Genomic DNA, 23321 nt, shown 5'->3' on the forward strand with positions numbered 1-23321 from the left:
ACCCCACTTTCACCAATGGACAGACCAACCACAAAGAAAATAAACAAGGACACAACAGCCTTTGACAAAGAATTAGACCACATAGGCTGAACATTTATAGGGCACTGCACCCCCAAAAAGAGCTGAATACACATTCTTCTCAAGTGCACATGGAACATTCTTCAGGATGGAACACATTTTAGGATACAAAATAAGTATCAATAAATTCAAAAAAATTGAAATCATACCAAGGGTCTCCTCTGATAACAAAGGTATTAAATTAGAAAGCAAACCAAAAAAAGAAACCTGGAAGAAACTGTAATATGTGGAGACTGTACAGCAAACTACTGAATGAATATTGGGTTCATGACAGAAATCAAAAAGAAATAAAACACACCTTGAGACAAACGAAAATGAGGACACCAACTATGAGAACTAATAGGACACAGCAAAAGCAGCATGGAGAGGAAAGTATACAGCAATAAATGTCCACTTCAAGAAACAAGAGCAAAATAAAACAATCTTAACTCTCATTTTGAGGAACAATAAAAAGAACAAATAAAACCAAAAGCCAGTAGAAGGAAATAAACAAAATAAGAGTAGAAATAAATGAAGTAAAACCAAAAAATCCGAAAGATTAAGGAAACCAAAAGCCGGTTCTTAAAAAAAATAAAATGGACAAATTTTTAGCTAGTCTCACAAAATAGGGGAGAAAACTCAAATAGAATCAGAAATGAAAAAGAAGTTACAGTAGATGTCTCAGAAATTCAGAGGATCTAAAGATTGCTATGATCATTTGTATGTAAGGTGAATAACCTAGAAGAGATGGGCAAGTTCTTAGAAGTATACAGCCATCTGAGACTGAATCAGAAAGGAAGAGAAAACCTGAACAGACCAATTACATGCAAGGGAATTGATGCAAATCAAAAGATTCCCCAAAATACAAAAGTCCAGGACCAGAGTTTCACTAGTGAGTTCTACCAAACCTTCAAAGAGGAGCTAATATCTATCCTTCCCAAACGCCTCCAAAAAATGAAGAACGGCAGTATTTCCAAACACATTTTATGAGGCCAATTATAATCTGATAACAAAAGTAGATGAGGATATCACAAAAACAGAAAACTACAGAACAATAACCCTGATGTACACAAAGGCATTCAAAAATCCTCAACAAAAATCTCAGCAAACCAAATTCAGCAATGCATTAAAAGGATCATACACTATGACCAAGTGGGATTTATTCCACAGAAACAAGGATGGTTCAATATTCGAAAATCAATCAACGTAATTTTCACTACATCCACAAAAGGAAAGATAAAAACCCTAAGATCATACAAACAGATACAGAGTAAGCATATGATAAGTCTCAACAACCATTTATATTAAAAACTCTCAAAAAACTGGAGATAGAAGGAACATAACATAATAAAGGCCATATATGACATACCTACAGGTAACATCATTGTTATCTGAAAAACTGAAAGAATTTCCACTTGATGTGTTTACAAGACAAGGATGTCCACTTTGTTCAACAAAGTACTTGAAGTCCCAGTTAAAGCAATTGGGCAAGAAAAGGACAGCAAAGGAATCCAAATTGGGAAAGTAGCAGGAAAGCTGTCATTATTTGCAGATGACATGATAGTATACACTGGAAATCCTAAAGACTCCACTAAAAATCTAACAGGGAAAAAAATCATGGCAGCAAAGTGACAGATTATAAAATCAATATAGAAAAGTCAGCTGCCTTTCCAATGAGCTAGAAGAAAAAGAAATCAGAAAACAATCCCATTTTATAATTTTGCATCATAAAGAATTAAATACCTAGGAGTAAATTAACAAAGTAGGTAGAAGAGCTGTACAATGAAAAGTGTAAGATACTTTTAAAAGAAATAGAAGAAGCAAAGAAATGGAAGGCTAGCCCCTGTTCATGGATTGGAAAAATTAACATTATTAAAATGGCCACCTTACCCAAAGCAATATACAGATCGAATGCAATTCCCATTAAAGTTTCATTGGCATTTTTCAAAGATACAGAATAAACTTTATTATATTCATATGAAACCACAAAATACGCCAAATAGCCAAAGCAATACTGACAAAATAAGAAAAAATGGTGGTAACACACTCTCAGACTTTATACCACAAAGCTAAAATAATCAAAACAGTTTGTTTTGGAACAAAAACACACTGACCAATAGAGTAAAATCGGAAGCCCAGAAAATAAACCCACACCTCTAAGGAAAGCTCATCTATAACAAAGGAATTAAGAGTATCCTCTGGATAAAGGAAAGCTTCTTCAACAAATAAAGTAGGGAGAAATGGACAGCCATATGCATAAAATGGATAAAAGATTTGAATGTTAAGCCTTGAAATAAAAAATACATAGAAGAAAATACTGGCAAAACACTCCATGATAAAGGTTTCAGTGATGTCTTTATGGATTCATCTCCAACAGCAAGAAAAACAAAAGATAATATAAACAGTTGGGACTACTTCAAACAAAAAATTTCTGCACATGATCCAGCAATTCCACTCCTAGGTATTTACCCAAAGGACACAGAAACATCAATTCCAAAGAGCACCTGCACCCCTATGTTTATTTTTTATTATTTTTTTTTTTAAATAGAGGCATGCTTTATTTATTTATTTGTTTGTTTGTTTGTTTCTTTGTTTATACATGCACTGGGTACAGTCAGAAGCGCGGGAGGGTGAGAGAATTCACCAGAGCCAGATCGGGGAGCAGAGCAGGCAGAAGGACCAAAGCACACTGCTGAGGGGAGCAGCGGGCGGCAGGAGAGGTCTGGGCGCCATGTGGGACCCTCCTCCAGTGGCCGGGGAGCAGCTGGGGATCGAACCAGTGCTGCAGAGGTCGCTGGCAGCTTCGCAACCCAGCGCTCAACCGCTGCGCCACCGGGGAGGCCCCACCCCTATGTTTATAGCAGCACTATTTACAATAGCTAAGCTTTGGAAACAACCCAAATGCCCAAAAATAGATGACTGGATCAAGAAGATGTGGTACATATACACCATGGAATATTACTCAGCATTCAAAAAAGATAAAACATATGCAATTTGCAGCAACATGGATGGAGCTGGAAGGGATCATGCTCAGAGAAATAAGCCAGAAAGGAAAAGAAAAATACCGGATGGTCTCACTCATAGCAGGAATCTAGAAAACTTAAATAAGGGATCAGGAAAAAAGAGTAAGAAAGAAAATATCAAAATCAACAAACAACTATTAACCAGAGACACTCTATCGGGGGTAGGGGCGGGAAAAGGAGGAGTTGGGGTCAAAATAAGGGGGCTGTAATTGTATGGGGAATATAAAAAAATTTAAATAAAAAAAAATTTCTGCACAGCGGAAGAAACTATCACTAAAATAAAAACTCTACTGAATGCGAAAGAAGTGCCCAACAAGGGATTGATACCCAAGTATCAATACAGGTTTCAGTGATGTCTTTATGGATTCATCTCCAACAGCAAGAAAAACAAAAGATAATATAAATAGTTGGGACTACTAGACTTGCAGCAACATGGATGGAGCTGGAAGGGATCTACAAAGAACTCATACAACTCACAATAAGAAATCAAATAACCCAATCAAAAAAATGGGAAGATAACCTAAGTAAGTACTTCTCCAAAGACATTCAGATGGACTAAGCACATGAAAAAAAAAAAAATGCTCATTACTTATCATCCAAGAAATGCAAATCAAATCAAAATGATAGTGAGATACCAACTCATACCTGTGTGAATGGCCTATATCAAAAATACCAGAAGCAAATGCTGGCAAGGATGTGGAGAAAAAAGAACTCTCTTACATTTGTGGTGGTGATACAGACAGGTCCAGCCTCTTGCAAACAGTATGAAGGCTCCTCAAAATATTAAAAATGTTTCTACCGTATCACCTAGCAACTCTACTCTTACATATCTACCTGAAAAATGCAAAAACACTAACTCAAAAGGAAATATTTCCTCTTCTGTTCATTGCAGCACTATTTACATAGCCACACTATGGAAACAGCTAAGTGCTCAAAGACAGATGACTGGAGCAGGAAAAGGTGGTATATATAAAATGGAAAACCACCCATTTATTTAAAAAAAAAAAAAGATAAACTCTTGACTTTTGCATTGGATGGAATTATGCGAATAGAGGGAATCAGGCTAAGCAAAATAGTTCAGAAGGAGAAAGACAAATACCAGATGGTGTCACTTATATGTGGAATATAGAGAAACAACATACAGGGTCATAAAAAGCTAAGACAGTAACAAATCTGATGGCAGAACTGAGGCTACCATAGGATTAGGGCAGAGAACAAAGTGGGAGGGAGTACAATAGGCTATGGTGGGGGACTCTGGGGAGGTCCTACATCTCTAGACTATATACCATATTATAAGTACAATAATGTTACCTCAAAAAAAAAAAAAAAGTGTTAACATAGGAGAAATGACTGATAGGGGGAAAAAAAAAGAAAGAAAATTTCAACCCTGTTGCCCTGTTGTGTTTTTTGGTGGGAAATTGAAATCCTTTGAGGAACAAAGCTGGATAATAAAGACGCTTCTTAAGTATAAGTAAGAAGGTACAATCAATTTTAAATTAGTAAGTGATTACTTGAGGGACTGTGTTATCCATAAGGTGGCAAGTTCAAGGAACACATCCATTTGAATAAACAAATGGTGAAATGAATTAATAAACAAGCTAACAACTGAGTTTGCTGAAGAGCACAAAGCACTTTCTGTGGCAGAGATAGAGAGCCCTTAGGTGTGATGTAAACTTTGCATTTGACAGCAATCTCTTCTCAGAAATTACTAGGAATGGCTTTCTGATTTCTTCCCAAAACAGCTCAGTCACAGGTAAAGCTAATTTCTTATCTGAGTACACCACTAAAAGGTCAGTAGCAACAGTCCCATTGTCAACATATTTACCAAGAGATTTAACCTAGAGTCCTAAAGTTTAAGAATTACTGAATTTAACGATTACAGATTATAGATGTTTATCTTATTTAATACTTAAAGTGCAGAGTACCTCCATGTTGTCCCTGTTATCTTACAGACTCACTGTTTCCACAAAAGATAAGCTAGCAATATACACCATCCTTTCCTAAATAGGTATATTCACACAGGATGCATGTTTTCATCACATCTTATTCACAGTAAAACCTTTGTAGAGAATTAACAAAAGGAAAACTGGATGTTAAGGGTGGGGGGGCGGTTGTTGTTTTCCACCATCAGTCCAATGTTTTACTTACCTGCATTTAATGTTTCAGCATTTATTGGTTTTTAATGTGGTTTTATAATTGACTTTAGATGGTAGTGTGAAAGAGACTTTACATGCTTTTGGAAGACCTACTCTCTGTTCTCCCAGGAAAAAAAAGACAACCTTTTAGGCAAAGCTGTAGCTGTCCTAGGGTACCTGGTGAAGATCCCCTGCTTGCTCCCTACTCCACTCAACTACAGGATGGCTCTGGTCATCCTGAAGGCACTCACTCACCAGGGTGACAATGGCACATTCAGCTGTCAGTTGAGCAGCACTGAACAGTGTCCGAACAAACCGGTAAATCTGCTTCTGCTCTGGGTTGTGTTTATCATAATCTGGTGGCACTTCGGATTTCTGCAAAAGGAAATATTTGCAGATGATTGGCCACCCATAAGAGCAAAAGAGAAATAATTAAACAGAATTGTGAAACAAGGAGGAGATTACCGAAAGAGGGTGAAGGTTTTCATCAAAAATATCTAAGAGCATCCTTCCATCTGGGTCCCTAGTGGAGAAACAATAGAAAATGGAGTTCACTTTCTGTAAGTATCATTTAAGATAATTTTGGTTCAACTGTATTGCAAGAAAACAGAAGGCTGTGCTAAACGTAAGAAATGCAGTCATTTGTGAAAATTTTTTTGTGCATAAAATAGTCATATTTGTTTGAATTGTGAATGAGATACAAATTATGAACCACACTTAGTTGAAATAAAAGTAAAAATCTAGATTTTTAACTTTCTAAGTTTTCAAATGAAGTCAATCTAAGCAAATGACTTAAATTTCTTCAACATATTGTTTGTGAGCAGACTGATGAATCTGCTTAAATCACCACTACATGGTGGGTCACAGGAAAGAAGTTCAAGGGTTAATAATGAGCATTCAATATGTCCGAGAAATTTATTTGAAGCTTTCACAGCCACTCATTAATTAGGAAGTCAACTCTACAATTTCTGATCTAAAAATTTACCATAGGATTAAAAACAGTATATAGCTCATTTTCATTACATATAACAGGGATTGTTCTAAAGCTGTGAATATTTATGCCTGTGCTCATTTTCACTAGCAGGGAAGGGGGGTTGAACATATATAGACAGGTTCTTCTGAGTGCACCTAGTTATACTTGTTTTATAAAGACCCAAGCTAGCAAGAATCTGCTGAGCCCTCATCTTTTTTTAGTTGAAATATGTAAAATGTATAGAGTACATTTTTAAAAAGTTATTTTAGTGATTTTTCTATAATTCCCTTTAATTGACTTTTTAAATTAACTGGTCTACAGACACACCTAGCGGAGAGCTTCTAAAAAAATTCATATTTTTTTATTCATAAAATATTTTTATATTCATAAAAATATTCAGTTCCTTTACTGAATTAAAACTATAAACATTTTTAACGCTAAAGTTACACAAAAACATTTAAAGATAAAATGTTTGAACAAATTATACAAAAAAGAGTGAAGAGGCTGAACATTATCAAGAAATTTTGCTGGTTTCAAACACAAATGCACATTTGGTCTCCTCTGATTCAGAAGTTGTTTAGCACTTACCTGATAAATACACTAAGTAGAAATTCTATGAATATACGAATTAAGAACATAAAATTCAAAAGTTGAGGCAACTAGAGCATAATAGGAAAAAACAGAAAAAATGTAATAGAAGATAATGTGTGATGTTTTCTGCACAACATTAATCATCCACATACCTGTTTTTGATGTGATAATATATTGCGAGAGCTACACTGTAAAATAAAAAAACAAAGTTCAATGTTTCATAAGGATGTGCAAAAAAATTATACTTCATCTGACATCGGTATGATCGTGAATACTGAAGTCACATGATCCATTCAGAACGCTGATCAAGATGCACTCTTCAGGACCTCCCTGGTGGCGCAGCGGTTGAACGCTGGGTTGCGAAGCTGTCCGCAGCCTCTGCGGCACCGGTTCAATCCTCGGCTGCTCCCCGGCCACTGGAGGAGGGTCCCACATGGCGCGCAGACCTCTCCTGCCGCCCGCTGCTCCCCTCAGCAGTGTGCTTTGGTCCTTCTGCCTGCTCTGCTCCCCGCTCTGGCTCTGGTGAATTCTCTCACCCTCCCGCACTTCTGACTGTACCCAGTGCTTGTGTAAATAAATAAATAAATTTTAAAAAAAAAGTTAAAAAAAAAGATGCATTCTTCAAAATAAATTAATCTAGCACTCATCCTCAGTAATTATTAAAACTTTTCCAGAAAAAAAACAAAACTTTAACTGATATTCAGAAATAAATTTCTCTTTATATCTGAGATTTTAAGCTTTCCTTGCTTATAAGCACTAGATATAAAACAGAAGGTACAAAGTAAACATCTTTGGAAATCTCTCCTCGAGCACTATTTCAGAAAGTTAGTGGTATCTTTACAATATCAGAAAAATGACCAGAATATTATGCTCAATGAATTGCTATTTTTCCTCTCAAATCAATGCCTCTTGCAATCGGCCCAATTTACTCATTCACTTGCTGAAACTCTTATTTGTAACACTCAAACTCTTACTTGTAACACTACCCTGAAATTATATCTTACACTTTAAAAGATCAAAATTTAATAAAAACACTTCCTTCCCCTCAATTTTTTAAAATAATGTTTTTTTTTTAAGATTTATTTATTTTTCTACAAGAGCTGGGGTACAGGCCAGAGGCACGCAAGGGTGACAGGATTCACCAGAGACAGAGTGGGGAGCAGAACTGGCAGACGACAGAAATACACTGCTGAGGGGAGCAGCAGGTGCAACAGGAGAGGTCTGTGACACCATGTGGGATTCTGGCTGGCCGGCCTGCCGGGATGGAACCCTGCACTGTCAAGGCTGCGGACTGCTTCACAGCATGGTGCTCAATCAGCTGAGCCACCAGGGAGGCCCTTTTAAAGTAATGTTTCTCTGATTATAAAGTGTATTATATTCATATTATAGAAATTCTGAAATATTAGAAGTAAAAAGAAAAAATCTGTCTAAAGACAACTACTATTACATTTAAGATTCATAGGTATCTATTTCTATCCATAAACTGCACATGTATACAGATTTACATCCTGTTTTTCTCATTACCATTTTTCTTACCATCAATTAAAACATTCATCTAAAACATGATTTTTTAAATGGCTGATTATAATCCATCCTATAGTTGTTCAATAGTTAACCATTCCCCTAACATTGAACATTTAAGTTGCTCTATTACTTTGCAATTATAATTAATACCATAACAAACATCCTCAAAGAGAAATTTTTGTGCAACCTATGACTATTATTATGTCTGTAAGAAAACATCTTGTAATTGGAATTACTTGATCTAAAGTCATGAAAAATTATATGGCTCCCCACATATACTGCCTAATATCCTTTTTTTTTTTTTAAGATTTATTTATTTATTTATTTATTTATTTATTTATTTATTTATTTATACAAGCACTGGGTACAGTCAGAAGCGCGGGAGGGTGAGAGAATTCACCAGAGACAGAACAGGGAACAGAACAGGCAGACAGACGAAACACACAGCTGAGGGGAGCAGCGGGTGCGGCAGGAGAGGTCTGTCATGCCATGTGGGACCCTCGCTGGTGGCAGAGGATCAAACCGGTGCTGCAGAGGCTGCGGGCAGCTTCGAAGCCCAGCACTCAACCGCTGCGCCACCGGGGAGGCCCTATACTGCCAAATATCTTTGCAGAAAAACTGCACCAGTTTACGCTTCCCCATCAGTGTCTACTTCATTTTACTCTCAGCAACACTCACCTTGAATGTTTTGAAAAAATATATTTCACATACTAGCTAAAAAAGTATGACCTTTTTCAATTTGAGTTTCTTTGCTCACTTATCAAGTTTGCAGGATCATTCATAGTGACTAGCCATTTTTTAAAAATGAATTTTTATTGAGTTAACATTGGTTTACAACATTACACAAGTTTCCAGTATACTGCATCATAATTCAACATCTCTATACACTACAATAACCACCACCACCAAAAGTCCAGTTTCTATTCATCTCTATACAACTGACCCCCTTTACCCACTTCCCCTCTCACCGAAATCCCTTTCCCTATGGCAACTATCTATTCTCTATACTTAAGAACTTATTTTCATTTGCTCATTTGCTTTGCTTCTTCATATTCCACATATAAGTGAATCATAAGGTATTTTTCTTTCTCTGTATGGACTTATTTCACAGAGTGTAATACCCTCAAGGTCTATCCATGTTGTAGCAAATGGCAAGATTTCATCTTATAGTTGAGTCACATTACATACACACACACACACACAATGTATTTATGTATATACTGCATCTTCTTTATCCATTTAACTGCTGTTAGATATTTAAGTTGTTCAACTATGTCTGACTATTATAAATCATGCTGCAAAGAACAGAAAGGTGCACAGTGTTTTCATATTTTTCAGACAAGTACCGAGAAGTAGAACAGTTTGATCAAGTGGTATTTTAATTCTTGACTTTATGAGGCATTCATGTTTTCCACAATAGCTGCACCAATTTACACTCCCACCAACAGATTACCAGGATTCCCTTTACCAACACTTCTTATTTCTGATCTTTTTGATAACATCCATACTATTTGATAATAGCCATATATAAAAATATCTCATTGAAGTTTTGATTTGCTTATATCTAAAAAGTGATGATGACTATTTTTTCATGTGCCTAATTGCCATCTACATCTCCTTCAGAGAAATATCTATTCAGATTCTTTGCTGACTTTTTAATTGGGTCTTTTGTTGTTGTTGAGTTATATGAATTTTTTATTAATTTTGGATATGACCTGCTTGTTGGACGTGTGACATGCAAATATCTTCTCTCATTCAGTTAGCTGCCTTTTTTATAATGAAGGGTTTTTTTTGCTGTAAAGACTGCTTAACTTTTTTAAATGTTTTTTCTTTTGGTCACCTTTCTACATCCTTTTACCATTTTTGCTTTAAAATTTACTGAGAAGATCAAAAATCATTTTTTATGCTTCTAAGAACAGAGCTAACTGACTGCATCAGATTGTATTTTGGGTCTTAGAGATAGAAACCATCCTCCACGGTATCAATGTGGAGCTGGAGGGATGAGTCCTCAACCTTTTAGCTTGGTAAAAGGGGCGACTGGGGCACGTACTTTGGAGTCCATATACCTCAGCTGTTTACTGTAACTGAACTTGACAATAGTTATTCTTACTTTATCACAAGAGAAATTAGATCCCTTCATATGTCTTTCTTTCTAGGACTACTTACTCAAGAATTTCAGCTAAATGTTGAAAGTACTAATCAGGCAATAGTAATACAGTCTCTATCTCATAAAATCTTAAAAAAAATCTATGCTGATGACAGAATTGTAATTGGAGTCAAAGGCTTCAGAATTAATAATGATTTTGAATGTGCTTTCATGTGCACTAGCAGTCCTGCAGTGGAAAATAGTAGATGTTATTGATTCTACTTTATATATGAGAAAATTCTGCTGCCAGTATTTCTGATATGTATAAATGGTTTTGTGCCCTTTCCTTATACCATGTTGCCTCTGGGAAAAAGGAAGAAATTACTGTTTGATTCAGTTAATAGTCATGCTATGATGACTTTTCCTAACCTAATGTTAGATTTAAATTGAATGTTTCATATGATTGGGTTTGGTATAGTGATTAATCTGATTGAGAAAGTAGTTCTTGCTTCCACTGTGAGGGAGTGTGATCACTCCCTAGAGTGATGACTGAATTAAAAATCAGACCATTCTATGTTCAAAACCTGGCTCTTTATTAGAATTCATTTACTTCTCAGAGCCTTCATTTCCTCATTTATAAATTAGAACAATATAATCTACATCACAGGGTTGTATTAAAACCAAATGAAATATATGAAAGCACAACTTCAAATACAAAGTTATAAAACAACAATTTTTATTTCCTTATCAATAATTTCATCTCAAGTCTGGCTCTGTAGCTTAAGTGAAAATCCTCATGGCTTCAAATTCAACACCTTCCAAATCTCCTGACCCAAAGCAAATCTAGGCATTACCATGGCCTTAGTGTTTGATGAAAAACAGAGCCATTCTGTAGGCCAATTTCCATTTAGGGTTCTATCTTGAAAATCCAAAAAAAACCAAACTGAGAATTTATGTACAGAACCATTCCACATACCAGCTTAGTTGATCTTCTTGAAAGAAGCAGTTGCTGGGAGCAAAGTCAGTTAGGTGAAATGGAATCAGCATCAGGTTTCAGACTTTACTACAAATGCCCAAATTTAGAGGCCTCATAGTTCTGCCACATCCTTAGAAAAAGGTGAGGTCTCACCAAGGAAAGGCCAGAACGAACCAAGAAGTACATGTAAATCAAAGGGTTTGCGTGACTGCTTTTCCACATAGACTGGAAGAAAGAAATGCTATTTTCTTGATCAAGAAAACAAGAGATTCATGATTGCCGGCACAATACTTGTCTCACTTCTTACCTAGACCTAAATCAGCAAAGCCTGTGATAATCGTAAGACCTCTCAAGATCCAGAGGAGGTGGACTCTGCCTGTGCAGAGGGGGTGACACGGAGATAGAGAGGCAGGCTGGCAAGTAGCTGTTCTCCAACTTCACAGGCCCAGTTCATGGATGATTTGGCCTGCTGTGTGAGTGGAACTCTTCACTACCCTCTGTCCCTTTTCTCTGATCATCATTCTTATGTTCATTATAATATAGATTTGGAAAGGGGGGGGGAATGGGTCATTTGGAAAGGGGTAGGGGGAGGATTGGTTGGCAAATTCTAAACTAGTAATTCACAATTCATGGTTGGTAGCATTTGGGGAAAAGACAGGAAAATCAAGTTCCTAAAAAAGAAATTATGCCTATGAAAAGACCACTGAGTACCCAAATTTTTTATACTTAAACTTATTTCACTGTTAGAACACCACTCAATCCTCTAGCCATTCCCAAACTACACCTTGTTAATGTTTGTTCCTTTCGGCAAACCTGAATTTATTCATAGGTTTTGTTCTAAAAATTAGCTTACAAATCAATTATTTAGTATTAAGAACCTATTTTCAACAGAGTTAATTAGGCAGTTAGGATGGGGGGGGGTGTGCCTAAAGAAAATTAAATGGACCCCAGGAAATACTTTCTAGAGCAGATAAAGCTAGGGGAGAGCCAAGAAAGGCCCAGAGGGGACAAGGAAGTCCCCCCACTCAATCTACAGGCAGGCCAGTAAAGCCTGGGGAGAGCTCAAAGCAACAAAGAGAGTAAGGCAGACCCTCACCCCAACCTGTTGCCAGGGCTGATAAAACTACACCTTGGGAGTACAGTAGAAGGGGGAGTGATGTAGAAACTGCTGCCTGGACTGATAAAATACCCTGGGAGTGCCTGCAGGGTATGAGTGAGCAGCCTCTTGCACCCCATTTAAGTCAGGAGTACTCCAACTTACCCTCTAAATACCTCATCCTAACTCACTTGAAGGAACCAGGTTAAATTCTCCTTTCCCCCACTCCATGAGTCTCTAATAAAGCCTTGCTCAGTTCAATTACATCTAGAGCTCTCTGGTGAATTCTTACAAAGTGCAAAGGACTCACTCTTTTGGGCTCCGGTCAGTAATAGGAGGTGGTGTTCAAGAGGGCCCCTGATTTAAGGAAGGCAGAAAAAGCAAAAAAAGGAATTTTCCTTTAATAGATATAGGATATGTTTAGGTAAAATTTTAGAATAAGGCAGTACGCAAATTTAGCCTCTGCCTTTCTCCTTTTTGACACCCTTCTGAAAATCCCTTCCCCCTTACACAAAGTGTCTGGCTGAAGAACTCATCCAAGCTTGTTAACACCTCAAAATGTTTTTTACTCTTTAGTTCCTTCATCATAACCAAGCCAAGTATAAAAATCAGGTATTTACAGGGAAGGGTTCTGACGATACTACTTCAATCAGAGTCTACCCTGCCCAGATTCCAAGTACAAAATGTGCATTTTTTAAAGAGGCCGTGGCGTTTATTGACTGAAAGAATTTCAAATTTTGGTGGTAAAGAGAAAAATGTATTTTGGGTTACGAAACTCACAGTATTCACAATGATTTTACCCACAAGTTAGCTACCTTAACTGGTCCTGCTTTTCCTTTTTATTCCCAGTATCAACCATGACTTTTTTTTTTTAAGTTTCAAGGGAACATTAGTGGGAGAGTAAGAAGTAGTTATTGACTAAAATCAAGGGTCCTCAGCTTTGACTGGCTATTAGAATATTCTCAGGGAATTTAAAAATCCATGTACCCAGGCTACACCTCTGTCACATTCAATCAGGATCTGTGGGTGAGATATCAAACATAGGTGTTTTTAAGCAACCAGGTACAGCCATGGGCTAGAACAGCTGATTTACATAGATGCACATTTGTAAGCTTATATGCTTGCACTTCCCATATTTGACATTGACATACCAAATTGTCACCCAGTTTTCCAATAGGGCTCCTAAGTATCTGTCATAACCAGTGGTAACATTTAAAAATAAAGGCAGACAGCCACATGTAACACTTCATTTGAATGTGCCTGGAGTCCTGGAAACTTATCTACCCTATGTTTTCCTACAAGTGCATCTTGAAGCTTATTTGAAGGTTCTAGCAGGACAGAGCAACTACTACTGAGGTGCCTTTGAGAGAAGAACAATCCTCCTCATCTCAGAGGTTCATCTTCTGTTGAGCAGCTTCACATGGAATAAATAGTGAGGAAAGAAGAGCTAGCCAGAGCAGTTGAACTAACCTTGGTGACTAATGGAGTGACAGATGTCACAGGCAGAGTCTTCACATCCAACACTAGCAATAATAGTTTCAAGCTGCCCACCTAGCAAGTGGGTCCTACCCAGGTATAAATCCCAAGAGTGCCTCCTGGCTCTACAAGGGAAGGTGCCTACTGCTCCTCTCTGCCTCACCTCCCATGAAGATGGTCAAAGGGAAGGCAGCAGCATTCCCTCTGGAATCACCAGAGCTTGGAGCAGATGCCACAGTCATAGGGTGAACAGATCTTCAGAGCTTTCCTTTTTTCCCCACAACTGATTTAGTGTAGAAAATACTTCCTAGAGTGACTGACTTCCCATTCCTCCCTTGCACCCCTCCTGCCATTCCTGTAAATAGATCTTGTCTGAGGACAGTTAAGTGGCTCAGCCAAGGCAATATTCTGTGGAGCTGACAGGCATACCTTTCCCCAGATATAGCTGCTGAGTTGGTTTATGCCCACTAGTCACTTATCACTTTCCTTAAACACCAAGGTAATAAGGGAGGGAGCTACCTTTCCATTGCAAGCATGCTATCCCATACAGAGAAGACAGTATCCCTCCAAGTGGTCCGATTTTCCTTTCAAGTGGATACTTTCCACGAAGACTATTACAGTCCCATTGCCTGACTGGGGCCATGATGGATTGTCATTTAGGGTCACATTCACATTCAGACCAGTCTGAACACCCAGCCCAATGAAAGCAAAGAATATTTCTTATTCAGAAACTCATTTCATGTATTAACATGTATTGCTATTGAACATGTACTTTCTTTAAAAAGCATAAAGATAAAATATCTGAGACTCTCACTGCTGACTGATGACCACAGGCCCCAGCACATCAGGATCTCTGTGGTCCCTGTCAGGGTTGTAAATATCACAGTGTTAGCCTGAATAGTACAGAAAACCCTTTCTTTTTATCTTCCAATTAAAAAAATGGGAAGCCAAAACATCCAACAGGAAAGAATTTTATCCAGACTCCCCTTCCCTTAAACTAATTTTATTTTATATAATTATTTTTTAAAGATTTATCTATTTATTTATTTATTTGTTTGTTTGTTTGTTTGTTTGTTTATACAAGCTCTGGGTACAGTCAGAAGCACGGGAGGGTGAGAGAATTCACCAGAGCCAGAGCAGGGAGCAGAACAAGCAGACTGATGAAGTACACTGCTGAGGGGAGCAGCAGACAAGACAGGAGAGGTCTGCACACATTGTGGGACCCTCGCCGGCTGGCCGGGGATCAAACCGAGGCTGCGGACAGCTTCACAGTGCTGCGCTCAATCACCTGCGCCACCAGGGGAGGCCCTTAAACTAAATTTTAAAACAAGGCCCCCAAAAGAAAGGTCTGACCCAAACCTTTCTCATGGGTCAGAGAGCCAGGTTCAGAATTCAGCTCTCTCTACTGCAGCAGCTGTGCTTTCAATTACATCAGGCCTGCTTTCTACCATAATCCCAAGTTTCAAACTTGGAATATGAGCCCCATTTTCTTTAGAAGGTGAGATACTAGCAAAGTTATGCCAGGATGTGGAAAGGCAAAGCAGAAAGTATGAATAAAAAAAAAAATGTGCATTAGTCAACCATTTAAATAATTTCCAAATTTTGTCTTTTTATGAAAATTAGTCATGAGCACATATGTTTTAACTACCAAAATCATTTTCAGAAGTCTTCCTGAATAGCCAACGGTTTCCCCCTGCCCACTCCTATCATACCAGACCCCACAACCAATCCGTCAGACATCAGGTTAAGCAAAGAAAGGTATTCAGTTAAGCAAAAAAAAAAAAAAAAAAAATCAATATACTCACCATTTAATTGTATACTTGAGGTTTGGTTGACTGACTGTGCTATCATCTAGGAAAATAGTAGAGCAGGAGCTGTATTTCCTTGCTATTTGTCCTGGAGGATGCTAGAAAACAATGGCAACAAGACAATGACAATTAAACATGGTTCAAAAATTTTCCACAAAATATCATCCCCTTAAATTTGAGAGCAGAGCACACAGGAAAAACGTCTTCAGCAAGAAATGTTAACACTACCGCTAAGAAGAGTACAAAAACATTTCATTCAAACTATAAGAAAGTAAAAATCAAAATCAACAAAAAACTATGAACCAGAGACACTCTATGGGAGGTAGAGGGTGTTAGGGGAGGGACTGGGGTCAAAATAAGGGGGTTGCAATTGTATGGGGAATATAAAAATAAAATTTTTTATTAAAAAAAAAAACATTTCATTCATACATTGAAATTTCTTGCTTTCCCACATATACCATCACTACTCCTAGTCCCAAACCTCCATTATTAAAGAACAATAAACTCTTATAATCGAGCATCAGATAATGTGCCAGAGTCTCCATAAAAATTACCTGCCTGTGGCCTGTGTTAAACAAGAAGTATACTGCTCATTAGGTCAATAAAACCCCTATTCAAAGGCAGCACTTTGGTTTTATGCATCAAGATAAAGAAAAATCTCAGAAATTTAGCATATTCATTTTCTCTATTCTTGGAGTACAGATGATCTGGAGTCAAGGAAAATTTAGCCTATATTAATTTAAAATCTCCTAGTTAATCTGCTTGAATTTCAGGAGGTGAAATTAAAAAGGAAAAAAGTATTCCTTTGTTAGGGGTGAAATAAATCTTAAAGGGAAAGACGATCAGATACTTTTGAAGTTTTACAACTGGTTCTTTCACAACTGTATAAACTTTGAGCTCTTTGAACTGAGTACTACTTCTGAAAGTTATGGGTAAAGAAAACAGAATTTATGTTATACATTGGTGGCATCTAACTGAATACTAAGTAGATGTTAGCACTTGTATGGACCACATAATTAGTAGACATCAATCTGGATAATTCTTCAAAAGCAAGTTAGGAAAAAAGTATCAAATCATCCAAATAAGTTCTATTTGTCTGGTGCTATGTTGATAGCTTTACAAGCATATTTAGGCAAACAAAAAAATAATCCCTTAAGGATAATAAAATTGCATGCCTCAACTGCCCACCTCTTAACAAAACCCTCCATTTAGTACAATTCATGATTGCAAAGAAATCTTTAGCTAATCAGAGACCAACTACTCTGTGTGCTATGTTAAAATTTACTTCTTGTTTAGTGAAGCTTCCTCTATAAAATGAAATTATGAAATATATAACAGTTTGAAAATATAAAAGCAATATATAAATCTCCTTTCAAAAATAATAAATGATATCACTATTTGGAGTACCTGATTCCTTAAATCATTGCACTACTGAACACCAACAAGCCCCCTAGCACCAGTTTTACGTAAATAGCTAGGGCCAAAAGGAAATAAAGTCAGAAAATTCAAAAGATTAGGACTTTCTTTATCAAGTAAGGAAAAGAACAGAAGAAAGTTTATGAGGCTCAAGTAACAATCTGAATGTTTATTTTAAGACAGTATTTTCACAGCTATCAAATTAATCAAAACATTCTCACTCATATAATCCAAAGATATTAAAAATCAGTTCTCTTTCTCTTTAGTTCCTTTAGCAAACACATTCAAGTTACACCAGACACACTGAAAACTCAATCAAACATAGCTTAAAAACTTTAAAAATCCTTATGAAATGTTCCCCACTGGTAGAAAATCTACTACAAAACAAAACATAGAGATATTATTTAAACATGAAAATTCAGTAACTAGCTGACAGTAATGTATTTTCAGAGACAAAGGATAACTTTAGGCACGATCTTAACAATGAAGGACAATTCACTTTTATGGTGGGGTTTCCATTATTTCCTCTGACACAAAGTCCAAAATTAAAATGTGACAATAACAGCAAAGACTAAATGGTTTCCCTAAGAAAATATAAAAGCAACAGTCAAGGAAGTGATACACTGGGTAAGCACAATAGACATCCCTCCTAAGAAACTACCTTCATGAGCTTACACACAGGAACACCCCTCCGTCAGGTACAGTCCCTAATGGCCAAATGGTTAACTCAAAACTAGCTCCATAAAGGGGCCAGTCCTGGTTTCAGGATTTCCCCATCTATTAGTCCGTGCCTCCAAGAACTAGGGACTGATGTGCCAAAGCCTTCAATTTGCCAGGGAGACCTTAGCTCAGCATTCAAACTATCTTACAATTACTGAATTGAATAAAAATCCTAAATATTAAGCTACATCAAGTTCTTGTTTCAGGGTATTTTATTCTAATACCCTGTCTTATTCCAAAAGACGCAGTAAACGTCTCTTGGTATGAGACCCACATTGTAAAAAGCTAAAACAAACTAAAGTCCCTGTACCAGAGAAGCTCTTGATGGGGGATTGACTTTCTGTTTTGATTTGTTTATACTAGTTCAAAAGGAAAGATAGAGCCAAACCAGGCACCTTCAGACATACAGTACCAATATGTGTTCTGGGACATAGACAGTTTTAAGTTTCTGTGATGCTGCCGCTGAAGAATCAAAACACATGCACATATATGAAAAAGTATATTCCACTTTGTTAAATATTTTTAATAAGCACAAGGTATGTGATATCTCAGCTTCAATCAAAATACTGAGCTGTCCTGTGATACTGAAAAATCAATATGCTTCTATGTATGTTTGATACAAATAGAATTTTTTTTAGGTTCCAGTATTTGCTAATAAACAATATAGCAATCTTACACACCAGAGAACAACAGTGAAGACAGATGCTGTGTACTGCACAGGCTGAGGCTGACTTGGCTATGACTAGCTCTCAGACCCAGGAAAGTTCCTCAGCCTGTCGCACCTCTGCTGCCTTATCTGTAAAACTGGTGAAAATAACCACCCTGCCCAACAGGGTCATTACAAGGAGCTGATGGTTAATATTTATGGCCTGCTCAGAACAGGACCAACATATTACATCAGTACTTGTGAAATGAAAATTCACATAAAACATATATAAAACGGGGCAGAAAAGCTTTTTATGTCTGAAGTCTAATCAGGTTACCACTCATTTCTTCCTTCCAGGTACACTATACTTAGGACAATTAAATGTTAATAGTAACAGCATTAACTTTTATTTAATGACAATCAAATATAAGTGAACAATTCATTTACAGCTTATACACACCTAGTAAGCTGGATAGACTTCCCATATTACAGATAAGTCAGAAAAGGCCAACAAAATAAAGTAATGTTCTCCAGGTCTGGAGCACAAAACCACATTTGTCAGATTCCAAAGTCCATGCTTCTATAGTTTTTCATTTGTGCCATTTTCTCCCAGATCTTTTCTAAAATATCTCAAAAGTGCTTTTTCCTTCTCTAACCTCATCCATCCTTCAGATCCTGTTGACAGCGCTGCCTCAGAACACCGCCCTGCTTCCTGCTCCTCTGGGCTGAGCGCCCATGTGTTCCCACTGCCCTGAGCTCTGACCCTCCATGGCACTGATCGGTCTCCACTGTTAATTTTCAGCTCACTTGTCTATGCTCTCTCTGGGGTCTGGTGTGTACAAGGAGGAAGAGTTTACAATTTTCTTGAGCGAGCAAGCAAACAAGCAGCAGTCCACACAAGAAATGAGACCGCCTCACTGGCTCACACCAATGCTGCCACACAGGACGTCTGTCTCTATGACAGCAGCTGGGTCTGTGGTGCGCTGCTGATAACAGTGCAGCCTTGGCAGAAAAGGAGGGCACAGTGTGTCAGCAAGCTGGCAAACAGGCGCTCATTGCAAGGGTCCACGCTACTGGCAGTGAGAAATGGACATACTCAGGACACGCTGCAGTGGAGTAGTGACTGGCAGAGGAAGGAGCCAACGTTCTGGCTCTCTTGTGACCCCGTGAACCACGGACAAGACATTATAGAATAAGCAATTGTATGTTTGGAGCCAGAAAGCTTCCAGTGTAGAATGTAGCTCTGATTAGCTGTATAAGCCAGAGCAAGTAACTTAAGTGGGATGATCACGTGTCCTGGTTTACTGGGGACTGTCTTAGCTTTGCCTGCTGCTCCAGAGCAACCAATAATAGCGCCTTTATACAATTCAGAGTGTCTGGATTTTGACAATAAATTGTAAGGTTGTCTTATGTGTAACCTCCGCAATCTTTAATGTTTTCAATTACAAAACATGGAAAGCAGAACCTACCCCTCAGCAGAGTGCTGTGAGGGCTCCAAGGGATAATACCTGCAGAGCTTCGCACATAGATGTGCTCAATGAGTATTATTAAGTCACTCAGTAACAGTCTCATTGCTTCAACTTCTCATTTTGAATGGTTGGGCAAAATTATCCTATTACTTCTTAGTTTATTAGGATCAAAAAAACCCCAAAGCACTAAAAATAACAGGTAACACTAGAGGAAAAGAAGTGGTATATGTTTGCAAAAAAAAAAAAAAAAAAAAAAAGATATAAACAAAATCTCTATGAATTTTCCCCCTTACCCTAAGGAGAGCAAGTTACAACCTTGACAGAGAATGAAATCTGCACCACCATTTCTTTATCAAGAATGAAGGCCTAGTGAATATAAAACATGCCTAGGACAGTACAGGAGTGAGACAGAGGCTGGGTGCCCACTGCCACCATCTAAACCTCACAGCGTACAGACAGTCTCACAGAACCAAAGGGCAGGGTAGGGCATTTTTTCTCATTTTACAAATGAGGAAACAAATTTAAAAGGTTATCTTTACCCAAGTCACACAGGTAATGTGGCATGGAAACAGGACATTCTGTGGAATTCCAGTCTATGCAAACCCAGAGTACTTATCCGGGAAAGTAGAAACAAAGAGTGGGAGGAGGACTCACAACAGATGCCACCAGGGCGACGAGAAAGGAAAGCTCCATCATCATCTCTCTGCTACCACCACAGGCCTCAACAACACAAGATAAAAAGAACAAAGAGAAGGAAAACCCCTTCAACTTTGACCTCAAGGTATTAACAAACTAATATTCCATGGAAGGAAACAGGAAGACTGAACAGCTCTCCCCAGGATCAATTTTTTACATTAGGTAAAGACTAAAAGGTAGAAAAAGCAAATAGCCATGGAATTAACAATAGCAGTAGACCAAGTCATTACTGTACAAAGCACAAAAATAAACTAACACTCGCTCCCAAGAACAAAAACTGGGAAAATGCCAATTATCAGGTACTATTCTGCTCCTATGAGTGATCTCCACAAAATATTTTTAAATTCGTAATTTCCTTCAATCCCAGGTGAAATCTTGACTTCGTTAAGGCTCTGTGCACTGATTCTATAATGAAAAGTACTTTTTCTCAATTACAGTTCTGTCTGTAAGGCAAAATCCAGAAACACAAGCCATCAGAACTGCATCATCCAAGGAGAAGAGGTTTTTGTGATGGCCTTGAGGTCGTGCATAGCGCCACCCAGAGCCCCTATACCTCAGAAGGCATCTCCTGCACAGAAATAGCATGGGTTTTGTCTGCAGCTAGAAAAATAAAACAAAGGCTCATTTAAAAAAAAAAAAAATTCACCTATTAGTGCACTTCCAGAATGCAAGGGTCATACAGGTTAAGGTTTGGAGTTTTGGGGGTCAGGTGGTGTGTGAAATGAGCTTATCCTAGAGTGCTGGAGTTTGTAAGGCAGATGTTTATCTAAGTGTAGGTCTTAAAATTTTTAATTTATAAAAAAGACTTAAAATGGGTTAGACTTGCCCCAGAATGTAAGAAATTCAACTTTCTTTCCCTTTGTTAAAAGTTTTTTTTCTACATAATAGAGCACCTGTCTTAGAAGTTCAAATAAGCAAAGTATTTATATAATACAAATGTTTAAGGGCCAATGCACATCCCATGTCCACTGCCATTCACAACTCCTGTGAGATAGGAAGGTAACGACTCTCAGTTGCCGCTGTAAGTGCTACAATTAAAGCACTTTACTAAATGACATAGTAACTTGGTATCACAAAATTGAAAAGTAGCAGAAAAATTCAGGTCACTCGACTCCTAATAAAAGGTTCTTGCTATACCAAATTGTTCTTAAGCAACATCCCTTCAAAATTCTCCAGGAATGTAGCCATATTGGCCAAACCCTTTCCAGTACCAGATGGTCATTTCTTCAATTGGGAAAAGTTTAATCATTAAAAACAAAGTGTGCTGATCAGAGCTAAACATTAAATTCATTGGACTACAACAAAATATTAAAAGCCAAAGACCAACAACTTTGGTAATTCCTTAAACACCTTAGAGTGTTAAATATAGAATGACCACAATTCTATTCCTAGGTATATGCCCAAGAGAAATGAAGACATATGTTTACACAAAAATAAGTAAAGTAATGCTGATAGCATTGTTCTCTGCTCAGCCAAAAGGTGGAGACAACCCAAATGTCCATCAACTGGAAAAATAAAAACAAAACATATTATCCATACAATGGAATATTCTTTGGGCATAAAAAGGAACAAAGTTCTAATATATAGTAAAGTATATATGAACCCTGAAAATGCCATGCTAAATGAAATGTATGATTACATTTATAAGAAATGTTCAGAACAGACAAATCCAGAGAGACAGAAAGTGTAACTGCCAGGGGCAGGGGCAGGTGGAATAAAAAGGGGTGACTAATAATGGGCACAGGGTTTCTTTCTGGGGGAAATGAGTATGTTCTAAACTGATTGTTATACAACTCTGTGAATATACTAATATCCATAAACTTACACATAAAAAGGGTGAATTTTAGGGTATGTAACTTACATAACCAATAAAATTGTTTAAGAAAAAAATAGTGAAAGACCAAAGGCCCAAAAAACCTATGGGATAAAGAGAATAACCAAAATAGACACTGTTTTGTAAGGAATCTACTCTTACTCCATTCAAAACTAGAATGCAGAAATCAAATTCAGAAGCGAAATATTTAAGAAGACTGTAACTCTCTATGGCAATATTCCCAAATGGAGTTTGACAGAATACATTTCACCCAGGAATCCTTTTCTTAATAATTATAAAAGAATTATATCCATACTTATAATACCATAAGGACTTTTATCACTTTTGATAACAACTTAAAAAATTAAACAGAATCTACCTATACTCCAGAGGGCAGTAACAGTAACATCAACATATTTATATGGTACTATAATTAGTTTGTAAATTGGCTCCCATTCCATTATTTCACTTGAGTCAGGTAGTTTGGGAATTAGACCCAATCTCTGAGATGAAAGAACTTAGACTTTTTCAAGGTCCTTCAATTAATTAGCAGATCGTAGATCTCAGGCTTAAAAAAATTCTTCTGACTTCAAAACCTGTTATCATTGTGATTCTTACTTAACTAATAACACTCTTTGTTTCCTCAGAAAGTTTCCTTATCTATCACCTCTCTAATATTAAGAAAAATACTATTACTGTTTTGCATTAGGGTAAAGGAAGTCCACTGTTCAACTCTAATTCTGTTTTAGTATCTTTTTTTAATTTCTTAGATCAATTTACTTGCTGTCACCAAGTGGCAGAAGAATGTCATACAGA

At 37.3% G+C, this 23321-nt stretch overlaps 1 protein-coding gene across 8 annotated transcripts in view; it reads right to left on the reverse strand.

The window, feature by feature from the left end:
• Positions 1 to 23321, reverse strand: part of CCNY (cyclin Y) — a 205585-nt gene that overhangs the window by 28242 nt on the left and 154022 nt on the right. For all 8 annotated transcript variants that reach the window (XM_054694995.1, XM_054694994.1, XM_037510436.2 and 5 more), the window contains 4 exons: positions 15743 to 15843; positions 6932 to 6967; positions 5681 to 5738; positions 5471 to 5590 (listed from right to left, as the gene is read on the reverse strand). In XM_054694995.1, the coding sequence (XP_054550970.1) occupies positions 5471 to 5590; positions 5681 to 5738; positions 6932 to 6967; positions 15743 to 15843 (315 nt within the window). The remainder of the gene's footprint in view (positions 1 to 5470; positions 5591 to 5680; positions 5739 to 6931; positions 6968 to 15742; positions 15844 to 23321) is intronic.

Source organism: Talpa occidentalis, unplaced genomic scaffold (assembly GCF_014898055.3).
Source record: "Talpa occidentalis isolate TD23 unplaced genomic scaffold, MPIMG_talOcc4v2.1 talOcc4.14, whole genome shotgun sequence".
NCBI lineage: Eukaryota > Metazoa > Chordata > Mammalia > Eulipotyphla > Talpidae > Talpa > Talpa occidentalis.